Consider the following 19,399-nt stretch of genomic DNA (forward strand, 5'->3'; position numbering starts at 1 on the left):
TAAAAATAAATAGATCCGTTTAGACTCATATAAACTTATTTATATTTATATTAGCCGATATTCAATCCGACTCATTAAAACCTACACCCATTTCATCTCAACCCTTCACTAGAACCAATTAACATGTTTTTTTTTGTAAGACTAAATTTAATTAGCTTTCTTAATTCATGAAATTGGCATTAGCCTTATTTTTTGGAAATAAAAAATGATTTTTTCCGGGCATCGTTAACGTTGGAAGAAAGAAATTGTCTACTTTTCACCACGATGTTGTCTTCTTCGTAATTTCAGAAAAAAGGGTTTACCGCTTCAAATATATTTAAGCAAGAAACTTAAAATTTTTCTTTTCCCTGACCAAAAAAAAAAAAAAACCTCTCAAAATTATTTCCCCGGCAAAAAAAAAAGGCTCTCAAAAATTAATTTTCCGACCAAGAAAGAAAAAAAAAGACAAAAACCTCTCAAAACTAAGTTCGCCCCGATGTTGTCTTCTTCCTTTGTTTTCGGTAGCCACCTTCACTTGCTGATGATCTAGAACAGTTGTGACTCGAGGAGTAAGGACGGGGAGCTCAGGTTCTGCTGTTTGTTCCCGCTCGTTGTTGCTATTTCTTCCGTTCCTTCTCAGGTTTTTATTCGACCTTACGCAGCACCATCTACCTTTGGGATCGAGAAGAGTGCGACGAGGGATTGTTGATGATTGGATGGACCTAGCTGAGTGATTTCCATTGATGCATTCGAACCGTAGAGCGCTGATGGCCTTAGATTTCATGGGATCACTCTCAACTATTCTTAAAATTGAAGCTTAACACTCTCCCTCGTACTTAATTTAGTCTTTTACGTGATACTAAGCGCAGAAATATTTTATTGGGGAGGCAAATAAGGGTCAAATCCAGAGTTTCAATAGATGGATAGTTGGGTGGCGGGCTGCTTTCCGGGAGTGGAAATTGTCGAAGCACATTGAATTTTTTCAATGAATAGTAATACTGCAGAGAATACATCATATGAAAGTATGATGATTGTTTCTGTACTGAACCCATGGTTTAGTGTTCTGGACTGCTACTGTACTATAATGTGGAGCTTTCCAAATCAAGGATTGTCAGGAGGGCTTCTAGACATGCTTTGAGAGGAGGTATGCATAAGTCATTTTAAGCCTATTTATGGAACAAATTGTGAAATGCAACCAGTTTAGGGTTCCCGTGGTCAATTTGTGTCTGAGGAGCTGTCGGTGTGCATTCTTATGCGGAAACAATTTTGCCGATCCTCCATTTGAATAACTCCACTAGCAGGTGCCATTGCCAATGTAGTGTTTAATTACTGGTCTGTGACAACAGTTATTCTTGATATATGAGGTGACTACAACATCTGGTATAATGTCATTTTGAAGAATATAGGCAATATATTTTCTGGTTATGTTTTTTGTACATACTATCATTTAGGGAAGACTTTTTTCTGTATAAGTACTTTGTAATTATACAAGCAATATCTGACTTGTTCAGAGTTTTAAGCATGTGAATATTTTGTTTCACGCATATCTTGGGTCTTGAGACAGGTATTGTTTGACCTTACGTGGAGTTCCAAAGGCCATGACATTGTGTCTTGTGAAATGGGAAATATAAAAACAGTTGGGCGCACTGGTGAACAGGTACGTCTTCTCCTGATGGTCAGTCAGTGTTTAAGAGTGGGCTACAATTTATATTTCGTCTTGAATGGATTGGTTTGAGTACCTTTCTGAAAACATTTTGCTGACTGATATAGGATAGTTGTTGTGGCAAACTTCTTGATACAGTACATGAGCGCACTTCACTGCAGTTATAATCAAAAGCTCATTATCTTTGCAGATTACTTTGACGTGGAAATCTGAGCCACAGACAGTGCTTATCATCACAAAACCAAATTCGACTCTTGTTCAAGATCTATGTGTGGATATAGTCAGGTTTGAACTATGAAATCCTTAGCTTCATCATTTCAATTTCTTTGAAGCTGTTGTAGGCAGTTATTTTTGGAGCAACGTCTGTGTGGATGATGTTCTGCAACTTCTGTTCTGCCAGAACTGCTGGCTAGGTCTCTCACACCGGTGGTGTTTCACTTTCCAGTCACTAAACTATGGCAGGACAAGTATGACTAAATGTGGTTTATGTGATGGGCATGCTGTTAGCACGTTCAGAAGTACAGGGTTGATAGAAATTTCTCTCGCCAAACTAATGAAAACGGGACAAATTCACTTATGATGAACTGATGTTCTGACTTATGGTGTTTCAGAGTTTCCTTTGTAATTTTTTATATCAAGTTACAAATTCAGAGTTTTTCTATCAACTCATATCTTGAAGTATTGCTGGACTTGTGTTAAAATGAGGCTCTTGTTGCTTAGTGCTTATATTAGGGACGACGTCTTTTTTGTTTCCTCAATGATTGCAATTGATTATGGCCAACTCAGTGGCTTTTGTGGCCTATTGTCAGATAATGTTGATTGTGGTGTCTGGATGTCCACATGGGGCTCCTAGTTTTGTCCAGCTTGATGGTACTTGGATACCTTCATTCCTCACAAATTTAGGTGTCTACGATGTGGTTCACAACAGGTTAAAGTTACAAAAGTGATGTTGGCTTTTTGTGCATCACTAAATAAATTGACGACTTCAAATTTCCTGCAAAAAACAGTGGAACGTTCGGATGATTTTAGTATTTGTTTATACCCCTACATCTTTAAATACTGGTAAGGAAAAGAAATCGTGAACTCACGTGTATTCTTGTGCGTATCACTATTGCTAGTTGGTTTTACATGCTCAAGAAGAAAATTTACGTGGAACCACGCGTGCGAGAGGAGCTTCTCAGTATATCGTCTTCCTTCGAGTTTGTGAAAATATGGCAAGATGGTGAGTTTGGGAACATATCACTAGTAGTTGATGCAATTAACTCATGATCGCTTATAAATTGGTCTTTCTTTTCTATTCTTTGTGGGGATAAATATCTCCAATTCTATCTTCTCTTGTGGAGAACTTTTCAGCTAGAACATCAGTCTCTTTCACAGTACCATGCCTTAATTATTGTATATGACAAAGTTTTTCTCTTTTTGGTATATGTTCCCAATTTGATCTCTCTCAAAATAAGCTGCTTCGCGCGTGTAGCGGAATGGTGTTATATCATTTGAGACAATTATTCTAATAACTCTAGTGATGCTAAATAAAGATATTACAAGTATGCAACTTTTTTCAAGTTGGGTTCTCATGTCAATTACAACCTTAATCATGCTGCCACTGTTGCTGACTTGTTCTGCTTGATTTTGTTTCAAAATGTGAGATTCCAGACTTGCAGGAGAAAGTTGACCTTCTGATCACTCTTGGTGGGGATGGAACTGTCCTTTGGGTAATGTATTCATACATCATTTACAGTAGTATCAGTGATGAGTCCTTATTTCTGCTATTTTTCCATAGTAGGTTGCTGAGTGTAGCATCATAGCCAGGCCAGAGTGTGATAGCCCTTATTTTTCTAATATCAAGTAATTGCGTAGTCATTATTCTTGGATCATTCAAGTTCATTCGACGAACTATATGGACATGAATCGACTCTTTTTTTCCCCCTTTTTTATCATGAAAGCGAAAGGGGAAAAGCATTCACTAACATGGAGTCTTTTTCTGCCCTTTGGAATGCAAAAGAAGAAAATGTTGGTGAACGGCATTCCTATACTACTAGAAAGTTTCTGAGGATTTTATAGAATCCAAAAAATGAAAATGCTGTTCATTTACATTGTAAAACGGTAATCATTCTCAATTTTCAAAAGCAATCTACTGCCAATTCCCCCTAAATTGGCACTTCGAGTGGTGCTGAACGTTTAACCCTGAGGAGAATTGAATGGAAACAAGAATGGGAAACCCTGAAGAGCCGCGAATGTCATCGATTCAATTGTATGTTGTTGTTGCTATTCGACGGAGGGATCTCAAGGTGTGATCACTTAGTTACTGAAACTCGAGACCATGAATATTCATCTAGTAGTTCCATTTTTCGATGGTCCATTGAATGAACGCATGCTTCCATGGCGGAATCGTACTTGGTTGTACTTCTGATATTCCTATTTTGAATCTTCATTGGAATCTTGAGTAACAAATAGAGTACATATTTTGCAGGCAGCATCACTGTTCCAAGGACCAGTGCCTCCTCTTGTCTCCTTTGCTCTAGGGTCCTTGGGCTTTATGACCCCTTTCAGTATCCTTTGCTTTTTGAAAGTTGTATGATATCCTTTTGGCATGAGACGTACCAAGCATGGGGAATGCACAGATGCTATCAATTTAATCGAACACTCTCTGACTGGTTAATAACTTGAAAAAGTGATCCTCAACATACTTCAGGCAGGGATGGCTATAAAAAACAACTTGAATCGATTATTAAATGTCCCATCAGGATAACATTGCGGCATCGGTTGCAGTGTCAAATTGTCGGGGATTCGGCTGAAGAGGAAAATGCAGCAGAAAAACCGATATTAGTTTTAAATGAAGTTACAATTGATCGGGGGCAGTCACCCTACCTCACAAATTTGGAGTGTTATTTGGACGGCGAACATGTCACTTCCGTACAAGGGGATGGACTAATCTTGTCAACTACATCTGGAAGCACTGCCTATTCAGTAGCAGCCGGAGGATCAATGGTCCATCCACAGGTATCATAATCCTCTCTTGGTAATTTTTTTTTTTATATATATGTTTCAATATCATTAGTCAAATTAATACTTTTTTCAGTGGAGGAATTTTACAATTTCATGAAAACTTTGAGAAGACAGATCAGTGTTAAAATGGAAAGCAATGTGATTCTAGATGCTCATGAGTTAATTGCATATTAGTTACAATCCATCTACATATTAAGTACAAGCATCATCAATCAAATAAACATTTTTTTTATTATTATCTGGGAAGTCCGGCCTAATGACTTTGCTGTGTCAATTTGCAGGTTCCCGGCATACTATTGACGCCAATATGTCCTCATTCCTTATCCTTTAGGCCATTGATGTTACCCGAACATGTCACTATATGGGTAGAAGTGCCTGCCAGCAGCCGAAGTTCCGCCTGGGTATCATTCGACGGCAAGAACAGGAAAGAGTTTAAAACCGGGGACAAGCTCATCTGTAGCATGGCTCCATGGCCCGTCCCTACTGTTTGCCTGAAGGGTTCCACCAGGGACTTCTTGTGCAGCATCCTGGAAGGCCTCAATTGGAATCAGAGAAAGACTCAGTCATCTGATGGTCCCCCACAACCACAACCGTGAGCATTGCTTCCCCCACCACTGTATTGTGTTTAGGTGTTGGCCAACCAGATCAAGCCATGTTAGTTGAATAAGAAAATGATTCCTGTGAAAAGGAACATCTACTGGTTCCCAGTTGTAGATTGTCTAAAGCTGTTGCAACACTCTTACTCGGGGTTGTCGCCTGAAGTGAGGGGGAGCGCCTTAACAGCGGCAAGATGTTTAAAATAGTGAAGTAGTAAGCGTGCGTGCCTGATGTATTTCCTCACAACGTTTGAAAGCTGCTGGATCTGACAAAGTTTCCAAGAATTTAAGCGTGCAATATGAGGCACGCCCTATTCGATAGAGTCGGAAACTTATGAGCACCCCTTTTCCCAATTGTCTTGCTGGTTCATTGCCTGCTTCTTCGGGGGGATTATGGAAGAGAGAAAATTGCACCATGCTATGCTATGAGTTACAGATATAGCGGGCACGCTATAGTGTTACTGCCAAACAAAGTCTTAGTGAATGAAGTGTTTGAGAACCGCCAGATTGATTAAATAAAGGGATAAGTGCGCTGAAAGTTTTATAACTTATTACGAAAGTGCAATGGAGTCTTAAGATTTTCAAAAAGTGTAATGAAGTCCTAAACTTTGTCACGAAAGTGCAATCGATTTCTAGAGCTTTCAAAATGTGCAATCAAGTCCTAAAAGTTGTCACAAAAGTGCAATTGAGTCCTAGAACTTTTAAAATGTGCAATCAAATCCTAAACTCTATCAATTTGGTGAAATCAAGCCCTTCCATTGATGGAATTTTTTAAAAGTTTTAGGACTTAATAGCACTATCTGACAAATTTTAAAATTTGATTGCACTTTTTGAAAGTTTTAAGACTCGATTGCACTTTCATGACAAGTTTTAGAATTTCTAACGTACTTATTCTTTGGATAATTGAGCACTCTTTACCTGGAAAATAGTAATATTAGCTCATTCGAAATCGTCATTCCCGCTGAGCGAGTTCATAACAAAAGCCTTAGTCAATGAGAGCTAGCAGCCTTTTTATGAGCCGGTAACTTGAACATGCCGATAACATGTGCACATAAATGTTAGCAAATTCCTAAAACAAAATGGCGAATACCGAACTATTTAACTAAATGTTGGGACTCGATCGAATGAGAGTTAGTAAAGTCAAAATTAGATGTTCGCTTAATCTCTTCAAGAGATTGTAGATCATTGAAATATATGTTGGTAACTGTCGCAACCTAAAAATCGAGAGTTCACTTTTAGGTTAATGAATTGTCAAATTAATTAATTAGATTAGTTAGCTTATGAACTCTTTCAAGTTCTATCAAATCGTGACTTATGGTTCAATTTGACTAACATACAATATACTTTAAATTGAAGCCGCCACTAATCATTTTTTGGCAGGCTGATTAGAAAATAAGTAAATTAGTAGGACAACTAAATTCCTCCTACGAATCGGAGATTAAGGGCCCGTATGGTAACTATTCTAGTTCTCTAATTATGTTCTCAAGAACAAAAAAAGATGAGAATGTTGTTTGATAACGTAAATGATTCTGGTTCTAATTTTGTTCCGGGAACAGGTTTTGGACCAAAAATAAGAACAAAAAAAAAAGTTGATTCGGGAGAAAAGAATTACTTTTGAGAATCACAAAACAAAATGAAGTCTCACATCTCTCGCTTTTTCCTCGACCTAAAACAAAATGAGATCTCATTTTCAAAGAAAAATATACAAGATAATAAAATAAAAATGAAAATAAAAAATTCTAAAAAAAAAAAAATTCAAAAAATCCCTAAAAATAGAAAAAGCTTAAATTATGCTAGATTGACCTTATTTTCATAAATTTGGGCCTAGATTTTCTAGTTTTTATCCTTTTTTAGGAAAATCATAAACACCTTTAAAATTAAACCCGAACCACATTTCTCTAAATCCCTAGGGCTTCATTAGGGTTTTATGATTCAATTTATCAATGTCATGATTCATTGATTGTGCTCTTGATTTTATTGGTTGTGATTTGTCTAGATTTATTTACTTTAGACGTAATCCAGTTTTAGAAAGTTTTGGAAAAGGGCAAAAATAACTAGCATGAACACTTAGCAAGCTCTCGATCTTAAGTTTTGGATGAATTAAAACTGAGATTTGATTTCTTAGAACCAAAAATGCACACCAATGCAAAGCAGTGCAGTGCATTTTCCTTGTAGAAATGAGGATGTTGTTCGTATCGGTTGTCCGTTGGCTCAAAAGAGTTGGATAAAACCCTACAATAAATGGCGAAAATGAATAGTGAGAATTCTTTGATATTTATTTTTATATTTCAATATGCAATATGTTATATAAGAAAATCAATATGAATTAATCTTGGGTTAATTTGCAATGTATTATTTGACTTAAATGACAAAAATTGGGAAGAGCAATTATTCTCGGGAACAAAAATTATATCCAGTTACCAAACACGTTCCTGTTCCAAGAACAGAAATTTTATGCGATTACCAAACACGTTCTGATTCTCCAAAACTCATCCAGGGAACAAAATAAAAAAAATCATTTTAATCGGGATCACTTTTTGGAATCATAATGGTTACTATACATGCCTTAAGAGTCTAGGGACTTGATTATATTAATTTTTTCAATTAATACCCTTTCGGTACCATTTTATTTCATGAAAAATTTGTCAAGCAACTTTGATTAAATTTTAACCTAAGTCACTAATAAAAGTAATCACACAAGTGCACAATTAATTAACATAAATGGTTTGCAAAAAGCATACATCAGAAAATTATTTTTGGGATTTTTATTTATGAAAATGTAAAGAACTAAACTGTATGCAATACATGACATGAACGATTTTTTATTTTCGGATTTAATTATAACCCTAAGTAAAACTATGCCAAAATACTTTATTTCTCAAATATTTTAGGATTTAGATTGCCCTAAACCCTAACTTAAAGATTAAGTATTTTTAACATGAATTATCATTTTAGAGATGTAATTTTAAAGAAAGATGCAGTCTAACCTAAATCTTTACAAGATAGATTAAATGTGCAATTATTTACATGATTTAAAGATGCAATCTTTATCCTGGCATGGCAATTGATAAATGCAAATCTTTTAGATTTTCGAAAATATTTCATCATGCGACGAATATATTTCAAGATTAGATATGCAAAATCAATTCAAATCAAAACAAGAAGTGGATATATACAAATCAATTTTTTGAAGATTTCGCAATATCTGAACTCAACCTTTAATCCATAATCTCATGGGCTAACGATTGAATTCAAATCTTTACCTAAATCGAATATTAGGTCAATAATCTTAAAAATGGACAAGTTGTGGATTAGGAAAGATTCTTAATCAACTTGTATTTTTTTTTAAAAGAATATTCACTTTTATGCAATATATGCCGGGTTATGCAAAATATTCCCATCCTCTTGGGAAAAACCCAGACTTGTTTGTGAGGATATGCAAATATTTCGAATTAGGCAATCAAATATTCAATTTCAAGACCTTATCTTGCAAAAATTACACTTTCCTAATTTGAACTTCACCAAAACTTGATGATTAAGCTTGGACCCGAAGGACCAGTGGCTAGGGACTCCTCGGGGATGGCTTACAAGCGTGCGGCAACGGCGGAGCTACGGCCGATCACAGGAAGGACTTGGTTCCTTTGCTCAAAGATGTGTTTTGACGAAACCTGATAGCCAGAGAAACCTGCACTAAACAGAATTTCGGACGCCAAGGAGGATCCCCTTCACTGTTTTGACGAAGGCTAGAAATAGTTGGTAAAATAAAACAGTAAAAAAAAAAAAAAACCCCCTCTTGGCACTTCAACAGATGGGTTTATAATTTATTAACATGTTACATAATTTCTAGAAAATTGTCCGTAGCTACTAACTTGCTCCAGACTAAAATATTATGATAGAGAGAACTATCAAAAAAGTTCTAAACCTATATGTAACTAAAATATTATGGTAGAGAGAATTATCAACTTGCTCACGTGGCGCGATTGACGTTGGCGTTAACATTTTTTTATAATATTTTATTATTTTTCAAATTTTTAATTATTCTTCCTTTCCTTTTTATTTTTCTTTTTATTTTCCATCTTCTTCCTCCAACAAAAAGGATGGAAAAAGGAAAAAGAAAGCACATATGAAATAAAAAAATAATTAAAAAACTCGAAAGTCTTATAAAATCATTTAAAATTGACAAGTTAGTGTTGGCTGGCTAAAGTTGGCCCAATGGACCTTATGACTAAATAGTATAATTACAATAAACTCATGACTTTTTTATTTTTTCTTCTATTATGATTTTTTCATCCACAAAATGCTAGATATTTGCATAATCAAGTAATTGACAAGCCCAGACCACCCCATTAAATCAAGAAATTGAAAAACTTCAATTTGTTTTTGCCTGGTTAACCATTCTTTCACCTAACGGAGCGTCAAAAACCTACTCACTCGGGGAAATTGTCTAACATAAACTAGGGCTGAGCATAAGAATTAGATAGAACTAGCCGGTTATGGGGGGCTCCAGATTTCTAGAGTTTAGAACCGATGAACATCGATCCAGTGTTCCTTACCAAAAAAAAAAAAAAACATCGATCCAGTGTTTGATTCTAGGTGTGAACCCTCCCACCCACATCATCCGAACCGGTATACCCTAATTTGTTTTTTCTGCTCTTCTTTCTAAAACTGAAAGAGAAATCCAGAAACCCTAGCCTACTTCTCCCTTGTACTATTGCACGATCCTCTTCCTCTCGATCTCTGCTCTCTCTAGGTTGCCCATCGTAGTTGCTCGTGGCCTCGCCAGTCGTAGTCTCACCCCTAGCCCTCACTCGCAATTGTAGTATCGCCTCCAGCCCTCCATCTCGACATCACTATCACGGCCCTCTCGATCGTCTCTATGTCTGCTCTTCCTCCGGCCCTCCCTTGTTGTTGCTCGCAGCCTCGCCTCTAGCCCCCCCTTGTAGTCAGTGGCCTTGCTTCGACCCTCCCTCACAATCACGGCCTCGACTTTAGCCATCAATTCCGTGGTAAGGAAACTGGGAATCTCATCAGTATGTATCACTTTTGCGACCTCGGCCATCACTCTCAGTTCTAGTAATTAGTTTCTATCTCCTCTTTGTGCAGCTGTTCAACGCAAGTTCTAGGAACCGAACCGGATCAATTGGTCCAATCCAATTCAAGGGTCATGTGAGCCCATTCGCAATTCTAAAAACTAGAAACCAACCCATTTGATCCAGTCCCGATTCCAGGGTGAGAACCAACTCACTCCGGAACCGATCACCCCTAACCAAAGACTACCCCAATAGACCTATGAATTGCAATCCGTAAATTCATAGTCGCCAATTTTAGTTGTTTCTTTTACATCCATGGTCAAGATTTACCCGAGGACGTAATGCAATTGCAATCTGGAAATTCTTCTAGGAATTGTGGCAGATAAAAACAGTCTAAAGGAAGAATCGAACCACCGTGACTTGAGGATCGACAGGCATTCGATGAGACAAGATTCCTCATAATAGACAGCGCGCACAATCAAACTCCCTCCTACGGATCATCTGTTGACTATACCACTTACAACTACGGTAACACCGAAATCGTAAATTTTAGTCCTTCGTGACGTTATCAACCGGCACAGGCCCACAACCAAATAACCAGAGCGACAGGGAGCAGCAACCTTTTGTGCTCAAGGGGATTCTGTTCAATTCAGGATTGGAATAGATTCCAATAAATCAGTTCATATATATACTGAAAACCAGAATCTCAGGAACCAACAACCACCAGCTCCAGAGGAAACAATCAATATAAGTACCAATCAAAGAGGCAATCGGTTATTGTGACTACTGGAACAACATAATCAAAGACACCCTGTCCATTTTCTTGACTTTGTGGCTACTGGATGCCAATCCACCTAGCATAATCTACCCACCTGTCAAAACATAACAATGTTATTGTTAGACTGGGCGATAGAGAAGTGCATGTAAAGTATAGACAGTTAGGAGCTATGGCAGCATTAGATCTCACAATAATGATCCCAAGTATGTGTTGCCAGTCCGGACTGCAAAGCAGAGTGCACTCAACATAACCTTGTGCTGGTGTAACAAGGGCTCCAAAATCCGCTGTTCAATAACTCCAGCCAGCACTTGGTACCTGCATGTGGACAATGCACGGTGAACAAACAAATAACTATCTCAATTTACTCAAGAAAGGATGGGTTAAGATTTCGTTTCACAGCGGATTCGTGGAAGGAAGAATAACTAAAAGCTCGTGTACTTTTTTAATTAATTACTTGATTCAAGAAAACCTCAACCAAATACATCCGAAATGCACGAACTCTTCCACTGAGAGCCGCCATACGCTCCCTAAAAGGTACAAATCACTAGAAAGTCCAGAGAAAGGTGCTTTTGGCCCTCAAGAAAATTAAATGCAACGAGACATTAAAGATAAAAAGCACTATCATTAATATTGGACCTCTCACTATTATCAAATGTGCAAGCACTGTGCATACACTGTCAGAAATTTCTCCATTTTATTCGTGTATGCATACTATTCGCCGCAACTATCATGCAGAATAAGCATTTTTAAAGAGGTTGAAGTCACGCTACTGAGGCCCAACTTGTGTCAGTTGCAATGCACTAAGAATAAAAGAGTTGGCGAGAACTAGTCATTCCTATCCCAGAACAGAACTGTGCATGCACGATAGCATCCAGCTATTATTCACAGACAAGGTGTGGTCAAAGTATGAAAAGCATGTACAGCCATGATGCAGAAAGGACAACTTAATATCAAATAACCTGTGGCTATATTTCTTTGTCTAAGGACCAAGAACACAGCAGAGAGCCACACTTGCCAAGGAATTAATACTAAATGCAGGACCATACCTGAGGTTACTAGAAACAGCCATGTATACTCCATACGCAGCACTTGTCGACAGTATAGGCACATTTGCTATTTCATCTGCTGCAGACTTATCAACAGCCTTCCTGGCATTAATTAATGCATTTGTCACCGCGGTGCCAACCTAGAGAAGAAATTGATATCAGGCATTTTAGGTATGTCTTTTTTTTTTTAAATCGATAATCAAGTAAGCAAGCCCTTGTAGTCAGTGACTACAGAATCCCCCATTTTAGAGATGACAAAATATTTGGCAACATAGAGCAATTTCAGGACATAACACAAAGGTAGTACGTATCGGTACTTTCAACTCGTGAAAAGATGCAGAAATTCCTTGACATTGACAATATGAGTCATTTTACACCATAGCACTTGATTTAAGCAGAATCAAACAATTGGGATTGTCTTAGAAAAGAGTCAGTGAGACATCACTTGATCATGCAAACTCACAATCCCACTCATGACTGCGTATAATTTATCTGTAATTGTCACAGAGAACTCCTCACCCTCTCAGAATCAAATGCATCATTTGTAGCCTACTCTTGCCTACATATAATTTATCTGTAATTGTCACAAGAAACTCCTCGCTCTCTCATAATCAAATGCATCAATTGTATTCTGCTCGGAGCAAATGAAGGACTTCAGGAGGGGGTTTGTGTATTGCCAAGGAAGAATTAACATCAATAAATAAAATAACCTTGAGCATAAGATTAGCAATTCATACAACTTAAATCTCCTCATACATAAAGGGACTTTGAGAAAAGTACTATACAATGAAGATTACAGAGCAGCTAGATATATGCAACTAGGACTCCACAAATAAATGTGGTAAGATATAAAAAAGAAAGAAAACTCACTAGCGAAGAAGTAGTGCCAACAGCAAAAAGCTTCGCGCCATTACGCTACAAGACACAACCAAATAGTTTTAAGGATCTATAATTATTTGATTGCTCAAAAATCATAAAATACATAGTATCTGATAACTCACCACTATAGCACCAATTCTCTGCAGCACAGAATATGATGTTCCAGAGAGAGCAACCTGCACCACAGATGGAAAATTAAGTACCAGTATGACAATTATGTTTTTAGGAATGTTTAAGACTATACTAAAAACAGAACGCTAGAGGTTGAAAAGAAACCTGAAACGCATTGTCAGGACAATTATGGAAGAATTTAGCAATGGACCCTGCACCGGTTGCAAGTGCTGGTCTCAGAGGCACAGTTGGAGCTGGGAGATAAACAAGCATAAAGTCTGCAATAATAGCCATAACCTAAGAGAAAACACAACAAACAGATAAACACAAGACCCTCCTTAAAATAGTCAAATACAATAACTGATTTGAGCTTAGCACCTAAATGCCAATCTAATAACTCAACTTGTCCTCAAGTGGTAGTACACCACTCTTTTTTTTTTTTTAATCAATAATACACCACTCTTTTCACGTGCATTTGATGTAAAGTTTGAAACCATAGACATTACTACTAGAGTCTAGACAAACTCTGGTGGTAAAATACCAGCTTCGATGTTGGCCAAAGGCCCTTCTCCAATTATTGGGGTATAGTTATACAACATCCGATTCACGTGGTCAAAACTTCATAAGCAACTGATACCATGCAGATGAATCTGTTAATTCAATAGAAATGCCAACCATGATCCAGCTACTTATGCAAGCAACCTTTTGTGAAGAATTTTCGTGTACCCTTTGTTAATCTGCAAACTTGAATTTTAATTGTCTCCATGTCAGATAAACCTGATTGCGTATTTTCAGCAATATGTCAGCAGACAATGAGTACTGAAAAATGCTGGATGCTACAATATCATCTAGACTAGATTAGATCATTCTTGCAAACAGAAAATGAGATTGCAAAGACTGCAAAAGTAATCTATTGTCCAGGTGATAGTTCTCAATTTTGAAAGCCGCACATACCACATCTGCAAAAACAATTTCCAGCTCGTTGAAAAAATTCTCTCTGCGTCTATCGTACTCAGCAGCAGTCTACAGGATAAAAACTTCAAAAGTCATTGTCTGATCCAGTATGTGACTAAATTTATTGAACATCAGATTTGAAAAACACAATGTAAGAGGAGAGCAGAACGATAACAAGACTCTAGAAAGTCAAGCGAAAGAGAAGCCAAGAAAATGAATAGGAATTAGTCGCAACATCAAAATCATCAGTCAGCTGTCATGCTGATCCAGCATTGTGAGGACTGTGATTGAACTGTAGAATATTACTTATTGAGGTAACAAACTAAAACAAAACAAAGTGAACACATTAAGGTTAGCGAAGTCTTCTCAATTTCAACAAATGATACTTACAAACTAACATTCCGCACCTTCTCCGATTCTCAATGAATTCGTAATAGGGTCACGCAGGCATATTCTAAGAAACATGGCCAGATCCACAAATCCCATTCAACAAGTCCAACAACCTAATGTGCTAACTAATACAGCTTGAAAAAGACGAACCTAGTTTCCAATTTTTTTTTACCACAACCTACTACCAGACACTAGGGGTCAAAAAACCTAAAGTGGGTGTTGAATTTCAGGACTGCATTGGGATTTCAGAGTTGTTTACAAGTATACCCCGACAAATAGCACAAAACAAGATAAAAGTACTCGGGAATAAGCTCAAAATCATGTGAGTCACACAAGCAATGATAATGGAGGGATTTTTTAAGGACTCAAACCAATTTATTATTTAAACGTTGATTGGAATGTCATTTTTAAGATGGGAATCTTGGGTGTGTCCAAAGTCTTCCCATACACTTTCTCAGTTTTCCCATTGGTAGCCAAATAAAGACAATCAAACACTGGGGACGGAAGACCCGTTTCACAATCAAGAACACAATTGCCGACCAGAATCTAGAATGCATTCCTTCTTCAAGTTATTTCACATTCTTAGGATATTTATTCTGATATCACACGCAACAAATTCATTAGCTTTAACTCTTGCTAGGCCAAGGCAATTGTTCCATTTCTTGTGACCAGCCCATTAGGTGGCCTCACTTGAAAGACCACCAAGTCTTTCTTCCTTTATCACACATCCTCCATATCCACCACCTTAAATTTAAATATAACATTTCTCCTACCCACTGTTGATCCAATTCCACTGCAGCATTGTCACGATTAATCCACTTTTAAATGGTAAGGCTAGGCCCTTCCAAAAGTAAGATCATCCAACATATGAGACAACAATTTTTGTCAAGTACCTTACCCGACATGAAGATGATAACAGCAAAGATCAATTTGATCCAAGTTGGAGTCCTGATTGTTCACTCCATGCCTGTTGATAACGGAAAGTATTGTTACAACTAAAGTTCAAATTTCTAGAGTCTAGAACCTCCCAAAATTGTTCTCACGACAAATTCCCACCATCACGAGCAAAATATCCTAGGGAGATCTGATGGACAATCCAATCATCCAAACTTTCACCACATTGAGTGATAACAATAATTTCAGGCCAGTGAAATACGACCTATTGGCAGTTTAGAGATCTCAAAGCTAAATCACCCATTCGCTGTATTAGAGTCGCACTGAGGTCAACAGAAGAACCAAATATTACTGCTTAGCTGATCTCTGTCACAAAAAATGTTATGCCACCTGAATAATATAGATCAATCCACTTCTCCCACTGATAACCACAGCGTAATCTGTACCCAAACTCCCCCAGACCACTATGAGTTCCCGTACACCTAATTTTAGACGACATGTTGACTTCAAAATCAACAATTCTCTTCTACAGGCGTAATCCAGCTCTCAGAAGGACTGCCCTGAACATTTCTTGGCATACATTTGACAGCAAAGGCAGTAACATAATGCAGATCCACGAATGAAACGTCAAAAATACAAAATAATCTCCAGCAACAACCAAAGCAGCAGAAAACGAAACACAATCAGTTCTGCATGCAGCAACCAGATCGGCATAAACGAACCACAATCAAAACAAAATGCAGCAACCATTCAAACGAAGAACCGAGAGATCAACGATATACCTTGGTGAAGATCCCCACTCCGCACTCCATGGCGACCTTCGCGAGGAAGAGATCGTCCGCGAGAAGCCTTTCCTTGAAACCTCCAAACTGCATCAACCAACGGAAGAACGGCGACCTCTCGAGCTCGAAGAACCTCGACACGACTAAACCTGGGATCCTCCCGGCCTCGATCGCAGCCGCCAGATCCTTCGGCAAGCTCTCCAACTGCCGCCCGGCCTCCGCCAGGACCACGAGCGCCTCCTTCCTGTTCCTGTCCCCGGCGCTGTCGGCGCCGCCGTCGTCCCCACCGCCTCCGCCACCGGAGTTCCCATTGCCGTTGATGAAGTCGCCTCCGCCGCCGGGAATGGAGAAGGCGATGGAGAGGAGGTGGTGGCGGCGGCCGTGGAGGGTGCGGCGGGGGAGAGGGGGAGAGGAGCGGAGGACGGGAGCGGCCTTGGCGGGGGAGAGGCGGAGGTGGAGGCGAGGTGGCAGAGGGGAGGCGCGGAGGCGGCGGAGGTGGAGGGAGTGCGTGGATTCGGCGAGGGACAGGGAGGGGTCGAAGCAGGCGGCGATCGCCATTTTCCTCCTTTTGGGTGCACTGATTGCGTTTGCACCCGGTGACTTTTGAAGAACCTCTCTCTCTCTCTCTCTCTCTCTCTCGGGTTTGGTGACGTCGATTAGTGTGGTCAACCTAACTTAACGAAGGGTGGGTTTGGTGAAGAGGAGGTTCGCCCACGTTGGGATGGTTAATTCACCGTCTCGTCGATGACGTGCTCCTAATTCAAACATATTATTTACTATTGCAAAAAAACCAATTCAACTATAGGTGAAATCTGTAATACTTCAAACTCGAGCTCGACTCGAATATGAAAGACTCTACATTTGACTCAAGCTTGGACTCTCGAGTTCCAATTTGATTCGATTAGGTCGTTAAATGCTTATGAAATTGCTCAGATTCATTTCGATGGATCATGTGGTATCATTTATGCTCGAATTAAGCTTGAATTTGAACATTGAAAGTCATTAAGACTCTGATCTATTTGTGTCACGAAAGATGAATAAAAAATGTTCGTATTATGAGTAATAATTTATGTCTAAATATTTAGAAGTTTGATTTTTTTTTTTTTTTATAGAATTAGCCCTATCTTCTATCGCTGGTGTGTTTACCCCCTATGTCAAGCAATGAACTTATTTTGATGCAGTGATTCTTTTGGCAGTAAATCAAGTAGCAAAGCTATTGATTCCTTCGAGGCAGCTCACGTGTCTTTTGCTAGAGTAAGAATGGGTAAACCGCATTTGGTCTCTAATCTGCGTAAATCAAATGGGCTTGATTTAGAGCTTTTAATCGTCACGTATCATTTTATGATAATGACCGTAGATCACGATTTCTAGCATCGGATTTAGATTCGGGTTAGATTAAACTAAACTCATGGAAAGAATGAGTAGTTGAACTTATTTTCGAAATAAATTAATTTTTGCAAGATGAGGAAGGTATGATCTAAGGTTGCGTTTTGATCGTCCGGATTCCTAACCAAGATAAGACTGGATAGTATATGATAAGAAATTCATTTGTCATATCCTATATATTATTTGGTGAACCACGGATGTAAAGTCGGATAAGTAGAGGTAAGGCGCAGTTGAGATCGACTATATTTTACTAAAACATCATAATGCTTTATATATTATTCAGTGATGATTTTGATGAGCGTGTAATTATTGCTGAGACATTCATGCCATCTAAATTTAGGTACGACATCGATTGAGTAGACCCAAGAGAACCAAAGTCTTGATTTGAAATCGAATCATTTGAGAATGACTCACTAACCTCACTTTTTGCCTTGTTGAGTTAGTGAACAAGTACTGAATAACAAAATTATTCAGTCTTGTTTCACAAGTTAAAGATGCACTCATGTAGGTCATGTAAGAGAGCTACCTTGAAAGTCGGATGATCAATTCTCGAGTTCTTGATGACATATCAAGATCACATTTGAATGTTGGAAAGGTTCAAACAATTAAAGAATAGGGGACATGATCCCATATCATGCCAAATTTTTATTGAGGAATGAGGTCGTGGGAATACTTGGCTTTACTACCGGAATCCCCAACCTGGTGCCACCAAGAGGCAGCCCGACACACAAGAGAGGCTATGATTATGGAAAAAACCTAATTCTCCTCATATCTACTTTTTTCAGAAATCTTATTCAAATCTATCTCATCTCCTCCGCTAAGATATGTATCCTATAAATCTATCGAACGCAACCTAAAAGCACACATCTATGGAAGATTTCTATGCGATGTTATGTGAGCCCTTTTTTGGGGGTGAAGTTGCGTCGATTGCTAAATTCATTCCCTTTGGGCAGAGGACTAACGAGCAAAAAGCCAGCGGACATGACTCGGAGAGATTCATGTTGGAATCTGTTGACCTTGCTTTCCACTTCAAACGGTCGGGAATTCAAAAAGTCAAACCGAGAGTACGTGGGCCGTGGGCCCCAAGTTGGTTGGGGGAGGTGGGACGAGAAAGAGTGCGATTTTCACTGTCTCGTTTGGTCTTCACTTTTCACGTCGTTGTCGTGCCTTGTTATTGAACAGTGGATTTGGAAAATGAAGGTTAGGAATTGGAGCTTTGTGATGCGGGGCCAGGTAATTTCCAAACTCAATATTTTGCTTTACTTTTCGTACTTTTAGTTGAATTCAATTATTTTGGCTGATTTTAATTCTAGATAAAAGCATTTTTACGAAGCTTTTAAACGGTAAATGATGGCATTTAATAAATGTATAAACCTCGACTTTGCCTACTATCGAAAAATAGCACACAGGAGTGTAGAATGACATATCGATTTTTGATAATATTAATGGGACGCATGGCAAAACGATGCTAAGTGCCATACCGGATGTCAAAAGCATAGCTAAAGAGAAGTGCTATTTGGCGAACACAAGAACGAACATTCTCTCTGCTGATATAGAATAGATTCCGAGGGATTTTATGAACTTTATTCTGGACTATATGAATTTCATCTTATACCTTTTGGTAAAAAGCCTACTTCTTTTGATGAATGAATGGATGAACATAATTTTCTCTCCTGGTGAACAGGTTTGTGCTTCTACGGTTTGCGATTCAGGTTTGACGTGTTTAGTGTTTTTCTAGATTTACGCTATCACCCGTTCGTGCCGTGTCAAGATCTCGAGTTTAAGTGCGGGAGAGGTTGGAGGGAAAATTTATGCGAAAAATCATTGAGCAAGGTATGATAATACGCCTTACATACCAAAGGCTTATATGTGAAAAACTACCAAAAAAATCCTAAACCTATTGTA

At 38.4% G+C, this 19,399-nt stretch overlaps 2 protein-coding genes across 2 annotated transcripts; one reads left to right on the forward strand and one right to left on the reverse strand.

Moving 5' to 3' along the window:
* Positions 1 to 898: 898 nt before the first annotated feature.
* Positions 899 to 5,510, forward strand: LOC125316326 (NAD(H) kinase 1-like). Its single transcript, XM_048284354.1, has 8 exons — positions 899 to 910; positions 1,039 to 1,123; positions 1,804 to 1,927; positions 2,761 to 2,864; positions 3,296 to 3,354; positions 4,113 to 4,191; positions 4,335 to 4,642; positions 4,930 to 5,510. The coding sequence occupies exons 1-8, from the start codon at positions 899 to 901 to the stop codon at positions 5,242 to 5,244; spliced, it is 1,086 nt and encodes a 361-aa protein (XP_048140311.1). The 3' UTR covers positions 5,245 to 5,510.
* A 5,135-nt stretch (positions 5,511 to 10,645) lies between these two features.
* LOC115735328 (protein RETICULATA-RELATED 4, chloroplastic-like) lies at positions 10,646 to 16,785 on the reverse strand. The gene is made up of 8 exons (XM_030666528.2): positions 16,109 to 16,785; positions 14,043 to 14,111; positions 13,254 to 13,385; positions 13,100 to 13,153; positions 12,969 to 13,013; positions 12,099 to 12,238; positions 11,242 to 11,367; positions 10,646 to 11,146 (listed from the first exon to the last, which is right to left on the reverse strand). Exons 1-8 carry the CDS (start codon positions 16,664 to 16,666, stop codon positions 11,110 to 11,112), a joined length of 1,161 nt encoding a protein of 386 aa, XP_030522388.2. The 5' UTR covers positions 16,667 to 16,785; the 3' UTR covers positions 10,646 to 11,109.
* Positions 16,786 to 19,399: the final 2,614 nt, after the last annotated feature.

The sequence above is a fragment of the Rhodamnia argentea genome, chromosome 8 (assembly GCF_020921035.1).
Source record: "Rhodamnia argentea isolate NSW1041297 chromosome 8, ASM2092103v1, whole genome shotgun sequence".
Classification (NCBI taxonomy): domain Eukaryota; kingdom Viridiplantae; phylum Streptophyta; class Magnoliopsida; order Myrtales; family Myrtaceae; genus Rhodamnia; species Rhodamnia argentea.